Source organism: Rattus norvegicus, chromosome 3 (assembly GCF_036323735.1).
Source record: "Rattus norvegicus strain BN/NHsdMcwi chromosome 3, GRCr8, whole genome shotgun sequence".
NCBI lineage: Eukaryota > Metazoa > Chordata > Mammalia > Rodentia > Muridae > Rattus > Rattus norvegicus.
This window is the reverse complement of record NC_086021.1, coordinates 140,250,311-140,273,973: the sequence shown is the minus strand read 5'-3', so window position 1 is coordinate 140,273,973 and position 23,663 is coordinate 140,250,311. Positions and strand designations below refer to the sequence as shown.

Sequence of the window (23,663 nt, the reverse complement as noted above, 5' to 3'; positions counted from 1 at the left end):
GTAGTCGTTCAGACCCACTTTGTTCTTTTTTTTTTTAAACTTTTTTTTTAAAGATTTATTTATTTTACATATGTGAGTACACTGTTGCTGTCTTCAAACACACCAGAAGACGGCATCGGATCCCATTACAGACGGCTGTGAGCCACCATGTGGTTGCTGAGATTTGAACTCAGGACCTCTGGAAGAGCAGTCGGTGCTCTTAACCACTGAGCCATCTCTCCAGCCCGCCCACTTTGTTCTTAAGCTTACAAATTTCTGATGTGGAGCAGTATCACAAGGGTATGCTGCCATGCTTGACTGAAACCACTTTCTAGGAAGTATGTGATATTAATGAGTAGAACATGAACTTTGATTCTGAGCTACAGAGAAATGTAATCACCAGCAGTGTAAGTCTACTGCTAGTGCAGTTGCTAGTGCTGGAGAAGGAAAGACAGATCTAGTGTATGCAGTTAGCTGTTGTCTTGGGCAAAGCTCATGGGTCCAGGCTTTAATTTTCTAATCTTCACAACAAAGTGGTTAGGATAGAATGAAAAGATGTCAGTAAAGGTGGCACTTATTCAGATTGAGGTTATTTGTGTTACTGGCTGTGCTAAGTACTGGATGCATATATACATCCATTGTCCCTGTGACAGACACATAACAGCTGAGAGGATTATTTTAAGTTAATAGAACAGCTAGGCTTGAGACTAACAGTGTACATGGCTCACTTATGACCTGAAGGGTGTACTCCAAAACCTTATAGTAACATGAAGCTTCTCTGGGTAAGTTAGAAGATGAGAGGATGGACAGTTTTCAGTCTTGTATTGCCTTGAGTTCATGTGGCAATATGTGTATCTGGTTCCTTCTTATCCTTTAAGTCTTAGCTCAGTTCTTTCACTGGGGATTCTACTTAAAAGCTTCCTCAAATTTGAATTTGTAGTGGTTTTTTTCTGATTTTTTTTTTTTAAACACAGGATCTTACCATGTAGCCCATGCATGCCTTGAACTTGCTCTGCAGTCCTTGAGCTCAGAATTTTTCTGCCTCTGCCTCTTAAAGTGCTAGGATTACAGACCTGTTCCACTCTACCTAGCCTTGTTAGTTTAGTGTATATGGCTTGTCCACCCACACAGGAAAGCAAACTCTTTGAGGATGGGCTAATTGCTGCATCCCTACTTCCCAGGGGCAAGCCTGGAGTTAAGTCATGGGTAGAGTCCTTACTTGGGAAGTTGTGAATTATGAGGTCTTCATACATTTTACTTTGATACTGATGCATTCCTTTCTTTTCTTTTTGTCCCCACACGTCAGTGTATGGAAAGCAGTGATTGTTCTTAGTAGAGGAATGTCCGTGAAGTACCGCTACTTCAGAGGCTGCTTTTTAGAACCAAAGGTATGTTTTCTTTATATACTTTATTTCTGTAGGACTTTCCAGAATAACAAATTTAAGTTTCAAAACATTGGAAGTAAAATGAGTTTGTTTTGGTCAAATAAGGAATAGAATTATTAATAACATTTTAGTGCAGAAGAAGAAAAAGAGAAGCAGGTAAGTACCTAGTTCACAGACATTGTCATGGGATTTTGAATGACTAATAAATAGTAAGTATATGCTGCAATGTCTTAACCAGTATTCTCTCATCTGTACATTTTTGTAACCTTGTAAACTAGCTTCTAATTATAGGGTTTTAAAATTTGTTTTTATTCTGTGATACAAATACATTTAGAGAAGTATATTTTAATTTTTTTTCATGGCAGTCATCTATCCCTTACTGGCTGCAGTATTTATTTAATGCTTACCAAAAAAAGGGTGATTTCTCTAGGAGCTTCCCATAGATGCCGCTGATCAGGCAGGGTCTTTGAAAACTTTGATCACCTATTAGCACTCAGTCTGCCTGCCTGTCCACAGCTTAATATTCTAGGATTGTTTTCATTTTCAGAGAAGGAAAATGTTAACTTGTTTCCTTAGTTTACCGACGTCAATTTATTTAATGAAAAGATCTCTCCCTTTGTATTTTTATCTTTGCCTCACTTGTGCATGTGTGGGAAACAATATGGACTAGGCCTATGGGAATTTTATTTTCTTTCGAGAATTATAGGATACTTTTGTTATATACAAAAAAATAGTAGCAATCAATGTTACCTTACTCTTTTAACTCATAAAAACTGACAAATCCACTCCAGCTGTCTTTTGCACCTATTACATTATTTTAATTATAAGAATATTATGTAAATATTCAGTAATTGAACTTAAATTACATTATGGGTGATCATTATGTTGGCTTATCTTGACAATAGTCTAGCAACAAAGAACATGTTTATTTGGTCTAGGGGTTGAACCTCATGGTCAGGTCTTCCAGTTCAAATTGAACAATATGTAGATAAACAAATCACTCATGTTGTTAGAATTCTGAGTCTTGGCGTATAAAAACTTTGTGTAATAGAAAGAGAAAAGGGAATCTGGACAGTAAAAGTCATTAAGTCCTTTGGGCATAGTTATGTGAAACTATTGTCAACACAAGCCACAGTAAGACAACCTGTAGTGTTGATATTTTCATAGAATATGTAACCAAAAGCAACAATCAGTCCATTGATTCCTCTTGGAAACTTGGCAGGACATCTACCAAACAGTAACAGAATTTCCCTTGTAATACTTGCAAAAGTTTACAGTATATGTTGGTGAGTGTGTTTCTTCAAGTAGGTGCTTGCTCTGTATCGTGTACTCATGTACCGTGTGATGCAGGGGCTGCCCTGGTAAGTATGTTTTTCATGGACTAGAGTAAATAGCTACATGAAACCCCATGCATATGGTTACACTTTTCCCCCTCCTGCTAGCCTAAATGATACTTCTAGAAGTTAGTGGTGCTTTTAAAATGAAACATTTTCTATTTATGATGAAACTTTGTCTTGAGAGTAGTGTATTGCCAAAGACACATACACAAGGAATCTGAATCGTGAAAGTATTCCAATGAGTGGAATCCATATATTACGAATATTAGGGTTGATGGAAGCTGATGGAAAGTTGATGAGTGGGTCACTGGGCAGGAGTTGTGGGAGTCCAGCTAGGGTTCCACAGGATTTAGCAGCTGAGCTTGTGTGGTTCTTCATCCTTAGATGGAGGTCAGCTCTATCCATAAAGTGAAGGGCTTGGAATACAGAGTCCCATTCATCACTAAATTTATCATTAGCAAATACAGGGTCATCATTTATATTTTATTTTCTTTCGAGAATTATAGGATACTTTAATTATTTTTTTTTTATACTTTGCTTCTCCTTGACATGTTCTTTTTTTTTTAGTTCGGTAGAGTTGTAAAGTCCTTTTTCTCAGTTTGTGTCTCTCTCTCTCTCTCTCTCTCTCTCTCTCTCTCTCTCTCTCTCTCTCTCTCTGTGTGTGTGTGTGTGTGTGCCTGTGTGCATTTAATTGGAGATTTAACAGGAGAATGAGCAACTTGGCAATATCTATAACACTATAAAGAAAATGTCTAACCCTATAACGTTGCCAATCTGGAACACAGGGAAGGGAACATTGTGAGCCCCTCCTCCCCTTTTCTTGGTTTCTTAAAGCTACATGTTTGTTTTAGAAGTTGTAAAGTTAGAATAAAATGTTAGTATGCTACATTTTAATAATTTTACAGGTAACAATTGTTCCCTTTATTTAATTATATAGTAAACACATTCCTAGAACAGTGTGTCCACACAGAGTTCATGGATTCCACAACTTCACTAAAATATGATTTAAAGTTTATTTAGTTCATTCATGAGTACTTTGCATGTCTGTATGTTTGTGCACCTTATGTGTGTGCCTGGTACCATCACAGTTGGGACTAGAGTTATGAAGTCTGTGAGCTAATAATATGCAGATGCTAGAAACTGAACCCCAAGTCCTCTTGGAAAGCAGCCAGTGTCTTAACTGTTGAGCTGTCTGTCCAGCCTAAACTACTTTGTTGAGGAATTAAAATTTAAATTTAAGGAGTTAACTTTTTTATAATGCTAATGACTAATTTAAGTCATTATTAAATCTTACTTTAATTGTTCATTTTTATAAAAGTGTAGGTTGTCACTTTGTAGTGTAGCTTCTTTATGTAATAATATTCTAGATGCTAAATGCTTTCAATCTTCCTTTATTTGAATCATGTCAGGATGACCATTTTCTTATTGCACTTACTAGAAATGTCAAATAATACTGAGTTGGGTATTGTAATAACAACAACAACAAAAAAAACCTGTTCTCATATATGCAGGTTGTTTTTTTAAATTGTGGGAAGAGAGAAATCAGTAAAAATTTGAAAATTGGAAGTTTGTCTGCAAGCAGTGCCTTTACCTGACTCAAAATGTATTGTGTGTTGATGTATTAATGACGTAAGCTAAGTACAGCTCCACGCTCTTTTGTTTCTTTTGGTACTTGATATAATTGAGTGGTATCCAAGTATTTAAGAAGGCACCAAAAGGGGTTGGAGAGGTGGCTCAGTGGTTAAGCGCACTGAATTTGATTCCCAAAACCCACATTGGGTGGCTCACAACTGTGGGTACAACTTCAAGGCATCTGATACCTAGCCTTCAAGGGCATCTACAGGACATGCCCACATGCAGACATAACCTGCACATAGTTAAAAAAAAAGAAGGTAATAAGTAAATCTTTTCAGAAAATATTGTACATATTTTCTAATATTACTAACAGAATACATGTCTAGAGACATTTCCACAGTCATATACTTTTATATATTATGAAGTAACTAGATATTTATTGCTAATAAAGTGCTTGTTACCTTTTCTCCAAAGATAACCTTTCACTTTTTTCCATAAGCTTAAACTTAACATATCATTTGCAGAATTGAACTGTTCTTTCTCAAAATTTTAAAGAATGATGATTATATTTAGCACATTAGATTAGCATATTAGCATAAAGTTTACTATTTTCCAGCCTTATTTTTTAAAGCACATCAGTGAAATTTAAATTGAAAATTATTTTTCTAACATAAAAGTCATAGTCAACAGTGTAGAAAAATCAATGTATTTATAAATTAGGGTTTTTGTTTTGTTTTTGAGACAGGGGTCTTACTTTGTAGCCTTGACTGGTGTGGAACTTGCTGTGTACACCAGGCTGGTCCCGACTCAGAGATCCACCTGCCTCTGTCTGCTGAGTACTGGGATTGCAGGTGTGCTGTTTGCTTCTTACACTTAACACTGTGTACCAGCCACCATGTGTCTAGCTATAGTGAGGATGTTTGTAGACAGAAATCATCTTAAACTGGTCCTTTGGACTGTTCAAGTCGGGGCAGTTTTATTGTGTAAGTAATGGGTTTGCTGCTAAAATTGAAAGTCATGGTATTCAAATTATTACTAAAGTAGTTTTCCTATGAAATATATAATTCACAAGGCTGTTCTTAGGTGATTTAGATACTGTAGTTACTATCATAGAGTTATTCTCTAAAGCAAATAAACCCTCCTTTTCTCCCTCTAGTTTTTATCCCTGTTCATGGCATGCTTTAGTTTACATTTAGTTACTGACTTTTGTTAAGAATCTTTGAAGGAAACAATCTTTGAAGGAAAGACAGCTTTTGGCAGCTTAGAGGTAGAAGAAGAGTGAGGGAAAGGTGGACTGAGTGCAAAAAGGCTTAGCTCATTCAGTCGGTGCTTTCATTCCTAAGAAACATGCCTATTTTTAATATATATACACTTACTTCTTTGGAGCTTAAATGATAGATAGAAGTGTGTCTGTTTGCATGAGCATTCACAGACCCACAATCACAGAATGTTTTAAAAAACCAGTTTTAAGTATATAGCAGATAATGCAGAATTAAATGTAATTTTTTAGTGTATTAGAAATTATAATATTCAGCATGACTAATATAATGGGAGGAGGTATTGAGAAGAAAATTTCTTTTACTGTCCAATGTTAATGATTTGAATAAACTTCCAGTACTATTGTAGTTTTTAAAACTGTTTATAAATTTGAAAAAAAATTTAGTCTGTTCTGGAATTATGTGTTTAATAATATGCCCATTTCCTTGAATGCTTACCATTTAGTACATTTATCAAATTAAATCAACAATGGAAGAGCCATCTAAAGGAGTATAATATACACAGAGAAGTTTATATTCACAGGTTCAGAGATTTATGTTGGTAGTAATAATCCTGAAATAGTACAAAAGTGGATAATTTTTATATTTTTGCTTTTCTGTATTTTGTTTATTATCAGAATATATAAAAATTCATTTGGCACATACTTTTAAATGTAAGCTTCTTTACTCTGCCTTGAGTTTGCTCAGAGGGCCTTTGCTGTTAATTCATTCTTGTAAAATTGTGTCAGCAGCTGCACATCATTTTCTTCATTAGTAAGGAAACATAAGAACAGTATCAGGAATTGTTATACTATGATTTTTTTTTTCAACTTGAAAGCATACAACTGAAATTTGAAGTTAATTTATTTTCCATTTTATCACAATCGATTATTTTCAAACTTAACCATTTATATATGTATTCTTCTAGGATTTCTTTTGTTCTCTTTGCAAATGTGGGTTATTGTAATATGAGAAATATAATAGGGGTTGGGGATTTAGCTCAGTGGTAGAGCGCTTGCCTAGCAAGCGCAAGGCCCTGGGTTCGGTCCCCAGCTCCGAAAAACAGAAAAAAAAAAAAAAAAAGAAATGTAATAAATTAGTATATACCTCTGGCTTCCTGCAGTAACATGTGCTAAGTGATCCCGAGGTACTTGCTCTTGCCATCCCTACTCTCATAGGCCTATTAAGACTGTCTTCTAAACGTGCAGTCCTTCCTAGTAGAGCAGGGAAATACTTAGAAACACCCCTTTGACATACCAAAGAAAGTATAATTGGTGTTAATTTTAATTTACAGTAGAATTAGTATTGACATGAAGTTAAATTTTCTTAAAAAAACAAAAAACTTAAACCAAAAGTAAATGCAAATGGCTTTAAGAGTTTTGTGTGCCAGTTTATCTAGTACTTTTTATTATTGCTTTTTACTTTTTTTTTTGGTAGTATTTCATCATGTTTTGTGACCTGGGTACATGCCTGATTTGGGACATAGAGTATTGAATAACTAGCAAGATGAATTTCTTGTTTCTTGGTCTCATTTAGTGTAAGACATAGGCCACAAACATCTAGTGGAATCATGGGTAGAAAATAAGATATAAGAAATTATTGCAGACGTTTAACTTTTAAATTGCAGACTATCGGTGGTCCATGTCAAGTCATAGTTCACAAGTGGGAGACTCATCTACAACCACGATCAATAACCCCTTTAGGTATGGGCATTAACTGCATCTGTTTGAGGCATCTGCATAGAGTTGCTAATGTGCTGCACAGGGACATGATGCACTGTCAGTGCTCTTGATCTCACTTAACGTTTCAGTGTGTACAGCCTTTCTCTATAAACCATTAGAATTGCTTGTCTATTTTTGTTTGGGGGTTTAAGATTATTAGACTTATTTCAATCTAGAGTTGGAAGGTAATAACATTCGAGGAGTCATGGCTTCATTAGATTTCTTGTTCAAGTTTAGAGAACATTTTAAGAAATAATTGACCCAAAACAATCTCTTAAGTTATGCTAATAAAGTTATCCTATTTGTTTTTTAAATACTAGTAAAATGAATTTACATTTCTTATAGTTGACATATTCCTCTAATTCATTTAAATTCCCTTTTGCTGTTCTGTTGTTTATATCAGAAGTCTTTTTGTTTTGTCTTGTTTTTACTTTTTTTGATACTTTAATTTTATTTATTTATTTTTAATTTTTTTAGATATATTTCTTTACTTACATTTCAAATGTTATTCCCCTTCTGTGACAAGAATGGCGTTTCTCTTCTTTTTTGGCTAACTTTTCTATGCTGAAAATAGATCTTGAAACCCATTTTACATACATGAAACTACTCACTTGTATTTGTGAATTGGATTAATCTGAGACGTGCATATTTTAGTTATTACTACAGAAAATCAAAATTGTGGGTTTTGTAGTTTAGGAATTGGTGGGAGTTTCTGCTTTGCCCTCCTTAAAGAACACATTTTGCTTATAGATGTCTCATTCCATCTTCCTTAGGGTTTTCTTTTTATATGTTTTAATATATTTTTGATAGTTTTTATATCAGCATCTTTAGAATTAAAATAGTCTTATTGAAGGTCAGAGCAAATTAGGTATTTTAAACAGTATGCATTTGGATGCATCTTGAAATTAAATATATTTTGGCGTTGAGAAGTGGAATGATTTTCTGTTCTTGGAGAAATTATGTCCTGCTTTGGGGGAAGGTGATGTAAACAAAGACAGTGTGCAGTCTGCTGGACAATCTTTAGGAGACACCCCGTTTGTTTTGACAGATAGTTCAGGCTTCTTAAAGCTGGGATGAACACTAAGGAAACACGTCATGATTTACTAGGCATAGCTTTGCATCCTTTTTTCATGATCTTGAAATGGTGAGGGGCTGTGCTAGTGCTCACTCTTGGTGGGTTTCCACAGCTCTCTGTGCACAGTTTATGCTGTTTATAATGCTTTTGGCTGGCTGTGAGATTGTTGGGGTTTGAGGAAATCCACACTTTAGCCAAGTTCCAGAAGTGCACCACCTAATAAGCATTTGAATTGTGCATCTCTTGTCCAGCAGCTGGTTAGGCTCATGTATGGTGTGCTGAGCTTCCTCTCAGTCCTCTATGGCACCTTCAGGACCTTCCATGTAAGCAGTCACTCAGGTCTGTAGGACCAACACTGCCCGCTAGTCTCCTGAGAGGAAATATCTTATGTAGAGCTACAATGAACATGCTTATTCACTTTAGGTTGCCTTATGTAATAGACGTATCATTTTAAGCAGTATTTAAATTCTCAATTCATTCTGTACACATCGTAAATTTTTAACTAGGCTTTTTATTTTCCTTGAATTCTAGAAAACGAAATCATTATTGACGATGGACAATTTGGAATCCACAGTAAGTGAGACTGAATTTTTGGAAAATTTAATATGCTTAACATTTTAACATCTCTTTGAAAAAATGTAACACAATGAGATAACACAGTTTGTTGAAAATCAGAGACAAGTATATTTTGTTAAATCATAAATAGTTTCAAACTTATTTATAGTTTGGTCATTTCAGATTTTTGAGTTTACATAATTATAAAGACATATACCTGATAAAGGTGGATATGCTAGTCATTCTGATTTGATCACACATGGTGTACATGTTTTGAATTAATGGTATTTTACCAGTAACTAGCTACAAATATTTTTTAAAAATTAAAATTATATATAATTAGTATGAAAATGTTGGCATACTCTTTCTTTAACAATATTATGTTGAAATATAGTGGCTCTAAACATATAAAGAGCTAAATATTTGTAAGCTAAATTTGTATATTTTGTATGTTTAAATAATGTGTTTACAATAAATCTAGATAGCCAGAATATTCTAGTAATTCTGGCTGTCTCTTCAATGAAAACTAATTTTTAGTTAAGTTCAAAATTCTTTATCTTCAATTATATTTAAAATGTATACCTTTCTGCTCTGGTAAGTACTTTATTCTCAGATTTCAGACATCCTCCAGTGGTCAGATGTCTCCCAGTTCATTAGACTGCTATGCTCCCTTGTCTGCTCCTGGGTGCTGTACATGGGAGTCAGAAGTGGGACAGGGGTAGAAGTGCCCTAGGTCTGACTCTGAACCAGAGTTGCTGCTGATGAGTGTGCTTTCTTGGCAAGAATGTCTTGGCGAGCATTTATGATATGCATTAAACACAGAGGCAGTGTATATGCAATGGCAGTAAACCTTGTATTTACAAATATAACATGTTTTTTTTTTTTTTAGACTTTAGTTTTAATTTTTTGAAACCTTTCACTGTGTAGCCTTGGCTGCGTTAACACCACTTCCAGTTAAGATTATTTCATTTTTTTTTTCTTTTTTTCGGAGCTGGGGACTGAACCCAGGGCCTTGCACTTGCTAGGCAAGCTCTCTACCACTGAGCTAAATCCCCAACCCCAGATTATTTCATTTTTAATTGTATGTATGTTTGCATCTGAGAGCAGGTGTTCTCAGAGGCCAGAAAGGGGTAGCCTTCTCAGCTATAATGCACAACATGTTATCTGTCATGTTAACTACTTTTTATGTTTAAAAATTATAGCATTTCTGGCTACAGAAAGATAGAAATGATCTTCACTTCCCTTGTCATATTAAATTAGCTTTAGTTAGTAAGCATTTCCTTGATCTTACCTACTTTCTAAATATTTGAAAATTGATCATTTGTAAGACAACTTAAGATATACCTCAGGAGCAAAGCTTTTTTTTTTTTAAAGCACTTGTGTTATTTATGAAAATGTATTAGCTAAGCAGTGTTAACAGCATATTACTATACCAGTTTGGTTCTTCTCATTTCTCAAATCTTCAATACTGGTCTTACACTTAATTTTAGTTGGATATCTTATGAAGTTTTGCAAGTTCCCTTCCTCCCTCTTTCCCTCTCTCCCCCTCTCCCTCTCCTTTTCTTTTCCCTCCCTTCCCCCCCCCCCCGTGTGTGTGTGTGTGTGTGTGTGTGTGTGTGTGTGTGTGTGTGTGTGTGTGTATGTTTATGTTTAGGCCAAGTTGGTCTCACTCTAATTCAGAGATCTCCCTACCTCTGCTTCCTGAGTGCTGGAATGGAAGGTTTTCTATGCCCAGGGAAAATTTATTTTTATTATCTGTTTGACACAATGTCTCCTAGTTTGTTGCTTTGGCTGACTTGGAACTAATAGAGACCCCAATGCTTCTGTATCCTGAGTCCTGGGATCTAAGTTGTATACTACCATGCCTGGCCTGTTTAAAATTTATTGTGAATTAATTGGTTTCGCTTACATGTATGTCTGTGTGAGGGTGTCAAACATCTGGAACTGAGGGTTACAGACAGTTGTGAGCTGTCATGTGGGTGCTGGAAATTTAACCCGGATCCTCTAGAAGGGCAGCCAGTTCTCTTAACCAGAGAGGCATCTCTCCAACCCCAGTGGCAATTCTTATAGACTTTCTTAATTTACCTGAGTCCCTATAGCAGTCATTTAGCCATTTAGTCATTTCTCTAACTTCAAATGAAAGTTCTTTTTTAGTGATACATTTAAGATTACCTTTAATTAGAGCAACACAGTTATTTTTAATGTCTAATGTTACATAGTAACAGTACTGAAATGAATGTGAACTAAAGTTCTTAATATGCATATCTTAATATGTATAACCAGACTGCTTAAAAATATGTAATTATATGTAATCCCTCCTATTTATCCTGCCAGATGGTGTTGAAACACTGGATTCTGGATGGCTTACCTGTCAGACTGAAATAAGACTGCGTCTGCATTTTTCTGAGAAACCTCCTGTTTCAATTACCAAGAAAAAGTTCAAAAAATCTAGATTTAGGTATGACCATGTGATTGTTTTACTTAAACCATTGCCTTTTGCTATTACTGTAGGTTTCTGACTTACGTGGTTTAAGTTATAGGGATCTAGGATAATGAACTGTTGCCTTCCTCAGATTGCTACTGTTACACATTTGTATTTGCCTTTCAAAACAAGTGCTTTCTAGGCCCATGTATTTTTGTAATTTAAATAAAATTAAACTTTCATAACTGTAGGGATTGCTTTCAAATTGATTTCAGAACTGATTTGTTGTAAGAGAAAAATGGCATAAACAGAAACGATTGCTGGAATTGGCCTTTAGAGTCAAAACTGTTAGGACAATGAAAATAGAAATCATCCTGGGAGCTTCAGACTATTGTGCTTTCCACCCTTTCTTTCCTCCTTCTTCCTCTTCTACTTCCAGTTCCTTTCAACTCTTTTGTTTCCTTCTCTTCCACTGTTTGAGGGATAGATGAAAAAGTTTTACAACAGTAGCCAAATTAGTTTTTCTGTAATATCATTGAACATAAATCTGATTAAGGGATCCTTAAGATGTAGCCTGACTTTACTCAACATTTAATCATGTGGTTTTTGTGAATCAAGTTTTGCTGTGTAACTTTTGATACTGTAACTGGTACAATGTCAAAGCTGAGTAGAAAGGTTCATTTATCAGTAATGAGAGATCTTGAGGTTACCTTTTTTAATATAAATTTATAATGGTATTCTATAAATCTTTGTATTTACCTAAATATATTATAATGTACATCCCAATCACAGGTAAGGAAAGTGGGTAGCCCTTTAAGCCCTTTGTATTAGCTATTGTGATAGAATGTAGTATGAGCGCCTTGACTATTTGTATTTTGACCTTACTGTGTGTCAGTAGTAGTGAGTACTGAGATTATAGGCATACACTACTCTGCACAGGTTAGTGACTTGTCTCATTGCTCATTGCAGACTTTAGTTGGCTCACTAGTAAGTACTTTTTTCCTTGCTTTTTTTTTAAATGCAAAATCAGTACTGATTCTTGCCAATGGATGGTGGCACACAGCTTTAATCCCAGTACTCTGGAGGCAGAGGCAGGTGAATTTCTGTGAGTTCAAGGCCAGCCTGCAGAGTGAATTCCCAGGACATGCAGGACTACACCGAGAAACCTTGTCTCAAAAAACAGCAAAACTGAATCTTATGCTATTCTTGTTTATATAGAAATCTCTTTGAGGGTTTTGAATATTTTAAATGCCATCAGACTCACTGTGAAATATTTTCTTATAACTCTGTAGTTAAACTCTACAAGAGTGCATATCTAGACAGTCTGGGCCATCATTTTTACCCAAATTTGTATTAGTCAGTAAACTTACCCCCATGAATTAGAAAACAGATGTGTCTGTAAGGGCCTCAGAACTTGCCATTAGAAAACAGATGTGTCTGTAAGGGCCTCAGAACTTGCAAAGCTTGGTGTAGCTTTTGCATTTCAATGTAGCAGTGAGCATGCATCTCAGTAGTACCAGTTTGTAAAGATACTTTTCTTGTTTCTTTCTGATTGACTCATTCATAGGTGAAAAACAACTTTGTTATCTTTGTAGTGGACTACAGCATTATAAAACTGTCTGAAGAGTTCCTTTTATCTTTTCCATCACAGACCCCTTTCTTTGCCCCCTCTTTAACTCTTTTAAGCATTTCTCTTGTCTGCTTGTTTCTGTACATTTCCGGTATCCCCTGGTTTATACCTCTAGCTAGTTAATACTTGTCTAGAACAATTCCTAAGAATTTGCTCTCTGGGGGTTGGGGATTTAGCTCAGTGGTAGAGCGCTTGCCTAGGAAGCGCAAGGCCCTGACTTTGGTCCCCAGCTCCGAAAAAAAGAACCCAAAAAAAAAAAAAAATTTGCTCTCTGAGAGGAGATGCTGGTTTTTATTGGAGTTATCGATGGATTCTGTAATGCAGTATCAGAACAATATTATTAATAGAGTAGTAATCTGCATATTTAGCCTGTCAAGGAGACCTCAATTATATGGCTTGCAGAAGTGGTTGGTATGGGGACTTATACAGTGAGAGCAGTCTACACTAATAAAATCTTGTTATTTGTAAGTCAGTTTCCATTTAAATCTAGAATGCTACTAGCATGGCCGAGGCCCCAGGTTCAATTCTCAAAAAGTAAAAGCAAATATAGGATAACTTTTTTTAAATGTTACTTTCTACAAAACTTGTTCTCTACATTGGCAGTACTTCATTTCATTAATCTCTATTAATTGATGGAAGAAATATTTCAAACAGACCTTAGTGCTCTTTTTGGCAATAAAAGTATCTACAATTATTGCCTCTCTTGAGTAGACTAGTCTTTGTGTTCCTGTAGATTGGGAAATTGGTCTTTGTTTTTATTGCTATGAGGCTTATTAATAGATTCTTGGTTGGTCTATTTGATTAGAAAAGTAGTTACATATACATATATAAGGCAGATAGTACTATCCATGTGTAGAACCCCAAGTCCTGTCTCCTGCCTAGCACTAGGGAGGCTGAGACAATGGCATTACTGTGCATTTGAGTAGAGCCTGGGTTCCATACCTAGTACGAGGCCACCATGGTATGGAACCCTATCTCACACAAATGAGCAAAACAAAAAGTTCATATTATGCTAGTAATATTTTTCTTTAGCACTTACCAAAAAAAGATTCATTATAAGTACACTGTAGCTGCATTCCAACACACCAGAAGAGGACATTAGATCCCATTACAGATGGTTGTGAGACATCATGTGGTTTCTGGGATTTGAACTCAGGACCTCTGGAAGAGCAGTCAGTGTTCTTAACTGCTGTGCCATCTCTCCAGCCCTAGCAGTTACTTTTTAAAGGTATCTGGATTACCACTGTGGAAAAGAGGAAAGTGGAAAGTGTTTAGTTTAAACCTCCAGTTCTAATGTACATTTAAAAATGCATTGCTAGGCTTGGTTTGTGCCTGTGAGATGAATTCATCTACCAGATTATCTGTCTAAAATGAGATCTCACAGAAGAGTTCCTGTTGTTTGAAGGCTAAGAAATTTAGAACTAGCTATAGTTGGCAGTGTAGTAAGTAAACTTGCAATGTGGATATTCTTTGTCTCATTTTTGTTACTTAAGAATACTTTCAACTTACATTTATGTACATTCTGTGAGTTATTCTTACTAGACTTCATTATTTTCTCTTGTCAATACAGGGTAAAGCTTACACTAGAGGGTCTGGAGGAAGATGATGACGACGATGATAAGGCATCTCCCACTGTTCTTCACAAGATGTCCAATAGCCTGGAGATATCCTTAATAAGTGACAATGAGTTCAAGTGCAGGCACTCACAGCCAGAATGTGGGTATGGCTTACAGCCTGACCGCTGGACAGAGTACAGCATACAGACAATGGAGCCGGACAACCTTGAACTCATCTTTGACTTTTTTGAGGTGAGTAGTGATCACAGCAAGGGATCAGACAAAGAATTCAGGCTCTATTCATACTTACTTTTTTGTATATGGTTAGATTTTAGGACAGTTTGAGTAGAATTATATTATCAGGACAGGATGTGTATGCATCTTCCAAAGACTTTGTCAGAAATTGATTAAAGAGGGTCAGGTAGCTGTGTACCCATTGATGGAAAACGTGACTTTCTTTCATGGGGGAAGTCTGTTTTTTCTCTTAATGAGGACTTTATAGCCCTTCCATGTTGGCCTTGAACTCAATATGTTGTTAAGGATGGCCTTGATTAAAGATAGGCATGGCCTCGGTGCCCAGTTTCCATGGTGTTGCAAATGGGAGCAGGACTTCATGCATGCTTGACAAGCATCTCCCTTGAGCTGCACCCTCAGCTTGAACTGTATCTTTATTATTCAATTCACTGTTTTGGTAACTTTATTTTACAATTTAATATAAATGTTTAACAGCACATTAATATATTTTATTTTATGTTTATGTTCACATGGTGTGAGTGTGCATTGGTGAGGCTTGCATGCCACGTGCTCCTATTGAGGCTAGAGGACACTTAGAGATTTGGTCCCTTCTGTATGTAGGTTGCTGTTTAACCCAGCTTTCCAGATGTGCTGATTGGTTTTTTTTTGTCATTCCTTGACATTCCTGCGAAGAGGGCATCCATTAGATTAGTCTTTTTCTGATGGAGGTGAGAAGTCTTGTTTGTTTTGCCACTGGGCTTCGAGTGTTGTTCTTCAAGTGGCTCAGTTTCTAGTGGAAATGTGGGGCAGCCCATTGCTGCCTCCTGGAACCAGCTCCTGGGAGTCTGAACTCCTCATCTGGCCTCCACAGACACTGTACTCCTATGTGTGCGCATGTACACACACACACACACACACACACACACACTCATTTAATAACTAAATCTATCTTTTTCATAGTTCGAGTGCTGCTAAGCCTGATGGACATAGTACACTCCCTGGCACTCACATGATAGAGACTCAACTTTGACCTTTGTCCTCTGACCTCTACATGTGGCATTTGCATGCCAAACATCCTCATTCTCCCCAACACAAAAAGTTTTTAAAATGTAAATAAAAATTCAGGGTATTTTGAACCTTTTTTTTTTTTTTAGGAAGATCTCAGTGAGCATGTAGTCCAGGGTGATGTTCTTCCTGGACATGTGGGCACAGCATGCCTCCTGTCATCTACCATTGCTGAGAGTGAGAGAAGCGCTGGAATCCTTACTCTTCCCATCATGAGCAGAAGTTCCAGAAAAACTATAGGCAAAGTCAGAGGTAAGTTGGGGAGAAGCAGATAGGCTCTTGCAACTAAACTAAGATTATTCCAAAATTTTTATTAGTTTAAATAGTATTTGTGAATGATAATTTATCTTTATTTCGTGATTTAATAGTATAACACTTGGAGAAGGAGCATAGTTATTGAATTTTCTGCACTTACTCAGAATCAATTTTATTTTGATCCTTTTCTGTCTGATAGTTTAACAAGACTGGTTAAGTACTTTTCAGATTCCCTTTGAGCTTATAGTGGTCTTTTTAATCATGCCCCCTCCTGCTCTTTTCCTATGGAAGTTGATTTTATCATCATCAAGCCATTACCAGGATATAGTTGTTCTATGCAGTCTTCATTCTCCAAGTATTGGAAACCAAGAATACCACTGGATGTTGGACATCGTGGTGCAGGGAACTCAACAACAACTGCCAAGTAAGTTGCACATTAGGATACCACTACTAGTCAGTAGCCCAAGCGTGGGGAAGCTTTACCTGCTAAATGTCAGTGCCATAAAATTAAATGTGGTGATGAGAGAAAGGAATTACTATTTCAATAGAAACAAGTCATTCCTGAGATGATAATGTTCAGTCTTTCTGATACACTGACTGCATAAGGAAAAAGACATTACAAATGGAAAGCCAGGAGGGAGATTTCCTAAAAGATTATTTATTTTATGTATGTGAGCACACTGTCACTGTCTTCAGATACACCAGAAGAGGGCATCGGATCCCATTACAGATGGTTGGGAGCCACCATGTGGTTGCTGGGCAGGAGGGAGATTTCAACACAGAAAGCTTTTTGGCCTTTGTTATCACTCTTGTTGCTCTTGCAAGCTGCCCTGTCTGGATCTGTTTCCTCACCTATGGAAGGCTTGATCAAGATTATTAGTGATTCTTCTCCTCATAGCCATAGTTTCATGGAAGTGTAAGTCCAAAGAGAAGAGTTAAGTGTAGACTTTATCAGACAGAAATGCCAGCCTAATAAAGTTGTGTTTTCCTCCCAGTTTTGTAAACCTGTCAGCGTTGAATTGCTCTAGGCTTTCTATTATAAAATTTAATCCGATTTAAAAAATAGTGTGTGTGTGTGTGTGTGTGTGTGTGTGTGTGTGTGTGTGTGTGTATGCATGCATTCATGTGTGCGCAATGCTCATGAAATATTAAGGATGCCAGATCACCTAGAACCGGGGCTACAGGTTGTGAGCCATCCAGTGTGTATACTAGGTGGTGACTCCTGTCCTCTAGAATAGCAAGTGCTCTTAACCAATAAGTCACATCTCCAGCCCCCATAGCATTCTGGCATCACAGTGGTTACACATACCTTTAATCCCAGCACTTGGGATGAAGAGGCAAGTGGAACTTGGTGAGTTCAAGCCAGCCTGGTCTACAGAGCGAGTTCCAGGATAGCCAAGGCTGTCCCTTACTCCTTATACTAACTATACTTACTACTTAACTTCATATTTATTTATACCAGATGTGAAACGAGAAACTAAACAAAATAAAGTGATTCTGAAGTTGCTTTGGGACTTGTGGTTGTCATTATGACCTCTTAGGTCTCCAAACCAAGTCAGCTTACATTTAAGTAAGAAGCACTTTCAAGTTCCTTGTTAATAACTTATCTCCTTATTGTGTGCATGCGTGGGTGTTTGGTATGTATATATGCCCATGTGCTAGTATGCAGGTATGGGGCTATAGGATAATATATGATAATGGGACGCCACTCTCCACACTGGGTCCCTCACTTTCTTTAGTCCTTGATGACTGTATTTCTTTATTTCAGGCTGGCTAAAGTACAGGAAAATACTATTGCTTCTTTAAGAAATGCTGCCAGCCATGTAAGTATCCTTTTTTAAACACCTGCATTGCTGAGATCGAGACAGGGGTCTCTTCCAGTTTCTGCTGACAGATAAAACTATCCTGAAGATGTTCCTAAGTGAACTATCTTAGGGTGTTTGTGTTTAGATTTGTGATGAAGATTTATACGTAAATAACAGAATAACATGGAACCTTTAAGAATATGTGTATGAGTGTTTTGCTGTGTGTGTGCACCGTTTGGTGTCTGGTTTCCTTAGGCCAGAAGGTATCAGACCCTATACAGCTGGAGTCCATTGAGTGCCATCATGTGGGTTCTGGGAACTAAACCCAGATATTTTGAAAGAGCAAAAATGAATAAGAGCTGTAAACACCCCTGACCCCTGGCACCAAAACACACACACACAACCACAACCTTTTTTTTTTTTTTTTTTTTTGAGATTAGGTCTACCTGTCTTAAATAGAAGAAGGTGGCTGGCCTTGAATTTTGGCTCCCTGCTTCTGTTTTTCAAGTGCTATGATTATTACAAGCATGAGCCACCATGTCCCTTCCTTTATTTTTGAGATAAAATGCTTGGTTTTTACTTTAACAATAATGCTAATAGGATATAGTGATTTTACGTAACACTTCATTGCATGTTTTTATTGCCGGGTTTGAGGTGACTTTCAAGCACTGTGTGGAGGTCAGGGGACCTCTTGTGGAAATTGGTACCCTCCTCCCATCATGTCAGTCTTGGAGATTGAATTCAGCTTGTGCCAAGTAAACCCACTGAACTGTTACATGGTTGCCTCTATATATCTCAAGAATGTATCAATACATGTATGAAGTACCATGATGAAATGCATTATTCTGTACTCTTTAAAAAAGTAAACTTTATGTTAAATTTTCTCTTTATCCAGTCATTAACTGTTACAGTTCATTTTTTGTTGTCCACCAGAGAGACTCAGGCTCTACCCTTAAACTGGGAGGCAGGATGAGAGGCCATCTTATTTTTTTTTCTTCCCATGGTTTTTCACAGTGCTTTTCACTTCCCAAAGTAATATAAACTTAATCCCAGCAGGGGCAGGTTGGATCTCTGAATTCATGGCCAGATATGGCTGCACAGTGAGATCCTGTATCAAAAAAATTAGTATATAATTTTTTATTTGAAAGGATATACTAATCCAGGGGTATATTGGACCATACTTCATAATTTGGAACTGGTTTTAGTTTATTGTTAACTAAGCAGCATTTTATCTTTTGGTAAAGTTTTCTTTCAGAGAAAATAAGCCATCCAGTGTGTATGCTAGGTGGTGACTCCTGTCCTCTAGAATAGCAGTTATAGTAAAATAGCAGCCAACAGTAAAATAAGACATTTTAACTAGGAAAATGACTTCATGTACAGGTGGAGCTATGAGGAAATGATGTAGTTCCCTTTTTTGAAAGAATTTTAATATGTATGTGGGTCTGAGTGTGTGTGTGCCGTTGGTACAAGCACCATATGCATGCCTCATCTGCTGAGACCAGAGGAGAGCATCTGATCCCCTGGGGACTGGAATTGTAGATGGTTCTAAATGACCTGACTTGTGAGCTGGGAACTGAACCTGGACCCTCCACAAGAGCAGCAAGTACTCCTAACTCACTAACAGTGAGGAGGTTCTGTAGCACATTAATTTCCTCATTTATTTCTCTTAGAATATATAGAGGGTATCTTGTGCTCCTGCTCAGTGCACTGACTGCTGTCTGACTGCTTCTTACTGCTGTGAGTGATTGTAAATAGATCAGGGTACCCCAATACACAGGGTTTTTTTGACCTAGAAAATGTTGTGCTTTTACATAACAAAATTGTAGTAGGAGACCAATTAGCCATGTTGGTGAAGTTTGAAGTGAGATATTTATGAAGAGGTTTTATTGTACAAAATTATGGTTTACCCTAAACAAAATAGTTGATCTGAAGTGTGAAATGTTTGAGACACTTGCTTCCTTTTTTCTGCCAGGGTGCAGCATTTGTGGAATTTGATGTCCACCTTTCAAAGGACTTAGTGCCTGTAGTGTATCATGATCTCACCTGCTGTTTAACTATGAAAAGGGTATGTTGACATTCTTGTATTTTACACTAATGCTTAAGAAGAAAGTTTGTTACATTTTTAGTTAGTTATTTGTTAGAGTTGATAAATTAATTCATTCTTTACTAACAGTTCTTAAGCCTTTATGGTATTAGGGGACAGGTTTGATGGGAATAGTGATTTCCTAGAGTCAGGCATTAGTCTTGCTGAATTTGCTTTTTACTGATGAGAGAACATGTCAAGTATTTTTTCTGCATTGGTCCCTTGAGTACAATATTGAGACAAAAGAAATTATTTCCTCATGTTCTATCTATTTCTACTTCATATCTTAAATCAATCAGCTGGCACAGTTAGCCATATCTACAAGAGACCACAGTGGGTTGGGGTGGCATCAGTATGCAGAAGGCCTCTCAGTCAAGGCAGGTTAAATGGGAGATACAGGAATTTGAGGACTACAGAACAGTGAGACACAGGTGCCCTAGAAGCAGTAAGAAAAGAGGAACATGTGATAAAGGGAAGAGATTTGAAAATGCACGTAGAATTTTTAAGATTTCTTGTTACTGTTTTGAAAAACGTGCTTGCAGTATTATTCTCTGACATGGAATGTATACATGAACCAAGTATTTGCTAAGGAACTTAAATTAGGAAGGTTCTTCCTGGGCTTGTTCTTAAATGGAGATCATTTTCAGTGATCTCGTTAGCCAGTTTGCTGCTATTGGACAATAGCGTCTGACAGGATAGCTGGCTCTACCTGCTTAGCTGCTTAGTTCCTAAGTTCAGACCTAGACAAGGACCTTTCTATCTTTCAGGAATAGTATCAGGAGGGCAAAAGGAGAGGATTCATCTATTCAAATGAATAACGAAATGGGACAAAATGCAAGAGAAATTTCTTTCTAGCATTTTTACTGCAAGAGAAAGTTCTTTCTAGCATAGTTTACTGAAGAGTTTCATTGATCCCTTGTTTTCAGCAGACTGTCTTGCTGTGAAGTTGAATCCCAATGAGCTATGGGGAAATGAAAGTAATGAATTGTACATATTTTTATCTTGTTTTATTTTTTTAAGTTACCATTTTCATGTAAAAATAATTCACCTGTGTCCAGTAAAAAATGCAAGTAGTTCAGAAGATGAGATGAATGACAAATCTTCCCTCCCCTTCCCCTGATCTCATTCCCTTATTCTTAATAGTTTCTTGTGTGTCCTTCCAGAAAAAATTTGTGCATACACAGGTTTGTACCAATGTTCATGAGTGAATATATTTGCACAATGACATTTAATGATTTATTGGTGGTACCTTAACTCACTTCCTTAAAGAGTGGTACTTTCTACACTATAACATTTGATATGGCTTCAAAATGTAGTTTTGCCTGTGGAGTATATATGCTAGATCATCGTCCTTAAATACTGCTTATAGATAACCAGACACATTTTTATAGATTTTTTTTGTGTGTGCACCTGCAACTTTTAGTGGTTTAAATATCAAAAAGCTTAGAAAAAATAGAAAATTAGAAATTGATTATAGTACTTGCATGTTGAGTTCCTAGGCATGTAGCATGATTAAGTGGCAAATGAGGTGCATAACACATGAAGGAGGCAGTAAAATGATGCCTGACACCATGCTCTGTCATGGGTGCTTCCTTCCTTCCAGATGCCTTTCTTCCAGGCTCTGGCTAGGGGCATAGGGTTTGGCTCTGGCTGCCTGCAGTGCACACAGAGATGACAGCCTTTGCTCAGCATGTGGAAGGCTGTGGGCTCTTCTGGGACTACAAGGAAAAAATAAAATGACAAGATCTCCTGTAGTGTTACTTAGAAGGACTTTTTTTGCTGCATGGGGTCATGATACCTAAGAGCTACCTCATCTTCAGTAAATTAAGATTGTAAGTCTATGTAGTGCAAACATTCAAAAATAGTAAAACAGATTGATCTCTCCCTTTTTCTAATAGAAATATGAAGCTGATCCAGTTGAATTGTTTGAAATCCCAGTAAAGGAATTAACATTCGACCAACTCCAGTTATTGAAGGTATTGACAGTGACATTAATGAAAGTTTTTAGTACTGTTTACATTTGTCTGATTTAGTCATACTCTGCACATAAGAATGTCTGTGCACTCAACATGCATGTGATACAGTTTTATACACATATTAGGATCTTGGATCTGTTTTATTTTGCATGATTCCTTATCTCTCCCCTATTAGATATTAAACAGCAAAGTACAATAGTTTTCTAACTGTAGTTTTTGTATCTTCTCTTAGGCATTTGGTCATGTTTTTATATGAATGCATACAAATAGAAAGTACATACAATGCTTAGTTTCTATTATTAAACTGGTAATTCCACATTTTGTGTGTTCTAGCTTGCTAGCTCTTCAAATTTCTTCCGTGTAATTGCCTGCATAAACGATGGGTTTTTTTCTAATTATGTTTTGTGTGTTTTTGTTTTCTAGCTTTCTCATGTGACTGCACTAAAAACCAAAGACCAGAAACGTAGGTGCTAGTTTGTTTGGAAGTATTATTTTTGTTTTATGATTGGCATAGAGACATTTGTATTGGTCATTTTAATGACTGTGGTATTGGTCCATCTGAATGTAATTTCATAGATGTGAACTGACATTCAACCCGGGTGTTCCATGCAGATAAGCACCTCACTACTTAGATTCATGTCCGCTCTTTCCAAAGCTCTTAACCATCACAAAGTAGGCGCCTCTCAAGTCCTGAGTCCAGCACCAGGAGTTGAGTCAGCTCCTAGCTCCCTAGCTGTGATGAGTGGCAGTCACGGTCAACTTGGTGCCTTAGTGTCCTCCTAGAATGTCCTGCTTCCCACATCACTGTTTAGTGCCACTTTATATTCCTCTCTCATCACAGCTCAATGATTTATGTACCTCCTGGAAGCCATTGCTTTTGCACCTCCTTTCTTTAGCTGGAATGTCATCTCTCCAAGGCAGGCTAGTGGTTTCATAGTTCCAGAGACTTCCACACTGTTCTAGAAGAAAGGGACAGGCACTCAATGTGTTTTGTGAAAGCCACATGGCAACTGCCTTTGTGAAGGCTTATGAGGTGCTTTAGACACCAAGGTTATCTCAGTATGTTACTTCATAGGCTTGTAGATATTTATAACTATAAACAAAGTAAATTTTACCTAAATTATTCAATTCAAGATTTTACCTAATTTTAGTTTTAAAATGCATTTGAACTGTACATGGGCTGATTTTTTTTTCTTCTGGACAAAACTTCTGTGCTTCTTAAAATGTCTACTTAAAATTTAGTTTGGATTAAGAGATAACGATAACAAAAGCAACTATAGATTTTCATGTAGCTTACGCTAGCCTTGAGTTCACACATATATATCCAGGATAACTTTGAACTCTTATCCTCTTGCCCAGTTCTCTTTTCTCCTGAAGCTGGAGCCCAGGGTTACACTCATGCCAGATCTGCTCTTTACCAACTGAGCAACAGCCCCAAGTCTTAGATTTTCTTTAATCTGTAATTTCTGAGCTGGTTTTGATACAACTTGAAATTCCACCAATAGATGAGTTAGCACTAGCTGCTATTAGAGATTCATCTTCACAGTTTTTATATGAAAACAATCACTTTTGGGGCCACAGAAGCGAAATATTACAAGCCAGTCTTTTTGCTAGATGCTTATTTAGAAAATGGGGTTCTTTTTTTTTTTTTTTTTTTTTTTTTTTTTTTCGGAGCTGGGGACCGAACCCAGGGCCTTGCGCTTCCTAGGTAAGCGCTCTACCACTGAGCTAAATCCCCAGCCCCTGAAAATGGG

At 36.8% G+C, this 23,663-nt stretch overlaps 1 protein-coding gene and 1 long non-coding RNA gene across 7 annotated transcripts in view; one reads left to right on the top strand and one right to left on the bottom strand.

Annotated features, from left to right (window-relative positions):
- LOC120101670 (uncharacterized) overlaps positions 1-23,663 on the bottom strand; it is a 90,960-nt gene that overhangs the window by 24,628 nt on the left and 42,669 nt on the right. Inside the window, exon 4 of one of the 2 annotated variants that reach the window (XR_010064907.1) lies at positions 13,975-14,178. This is a non-coding gene — a long non-coding RNA (uncharacterized LOC120101670). Of the gene's footprint in view, positions 1-13,974; positions 22,869-23,663 lie in introns of both variants that reach the window. The other variant, XR_010064906.1, reaches the window with a different exon arrangement.
- Positions 1-23,663, top strand: part of Gpcpd1 (glycerophosphocholine phosphodiesterase 1) — a 44,896-nt gene that overhangs the window by 11,496 nt on the left and 9,737 nt on the right. For 2 of the 5 annotated variants that reach the window (XM_039105465.2, XM_039105466.2), the window contains exons 4-15: positions 1,286-1,367; positions 7,160-7,235; positions 8,860-8,901; positions 11,218-11,341; positions 14,506-14,743; positions 15,880-16,042; positions 16,337-16,469; positions 17,814-17,868; positions 19,823-19,915; positions 21,097-21,117; positions 21,832-21,909; positions 22,333-22,372. In XM_039105465.2, the coding sequence (XP_038961393.1) occupies positions 1,286-1,367; positions 7,160-7,235; positions 8,860-8,901; positions 11,218-11,341; positions 14,506-14,743; positions 15,880-16,042; positions 16,337-16,469; positions 17,814-17,868; positions 19,823-19,915; positions 21,097-21,117; positions 21,832-21,909; positions 22,333-22,372 (1,145 nt within the window). Of the gene's footprint in view, positions 1-1,285; positions 1,368-7,159; positions 7,236-8,859; positions 8,902-11,217; positions 11,342-14,505; positions 14,744-15,879; positions 16,043-16,336; positions 16,470-17,813; positions 17,869-19,822; positions 19,916-21,076; positions 21,118-21,831; positions 21,910-22,332; positions 22,373-23,663 lie in introns of those variants that run through there. The other 3 variants (XM_063284166.1, NM_198779.2, XM_063284167.1) reach the window with 2 other exon arrangements.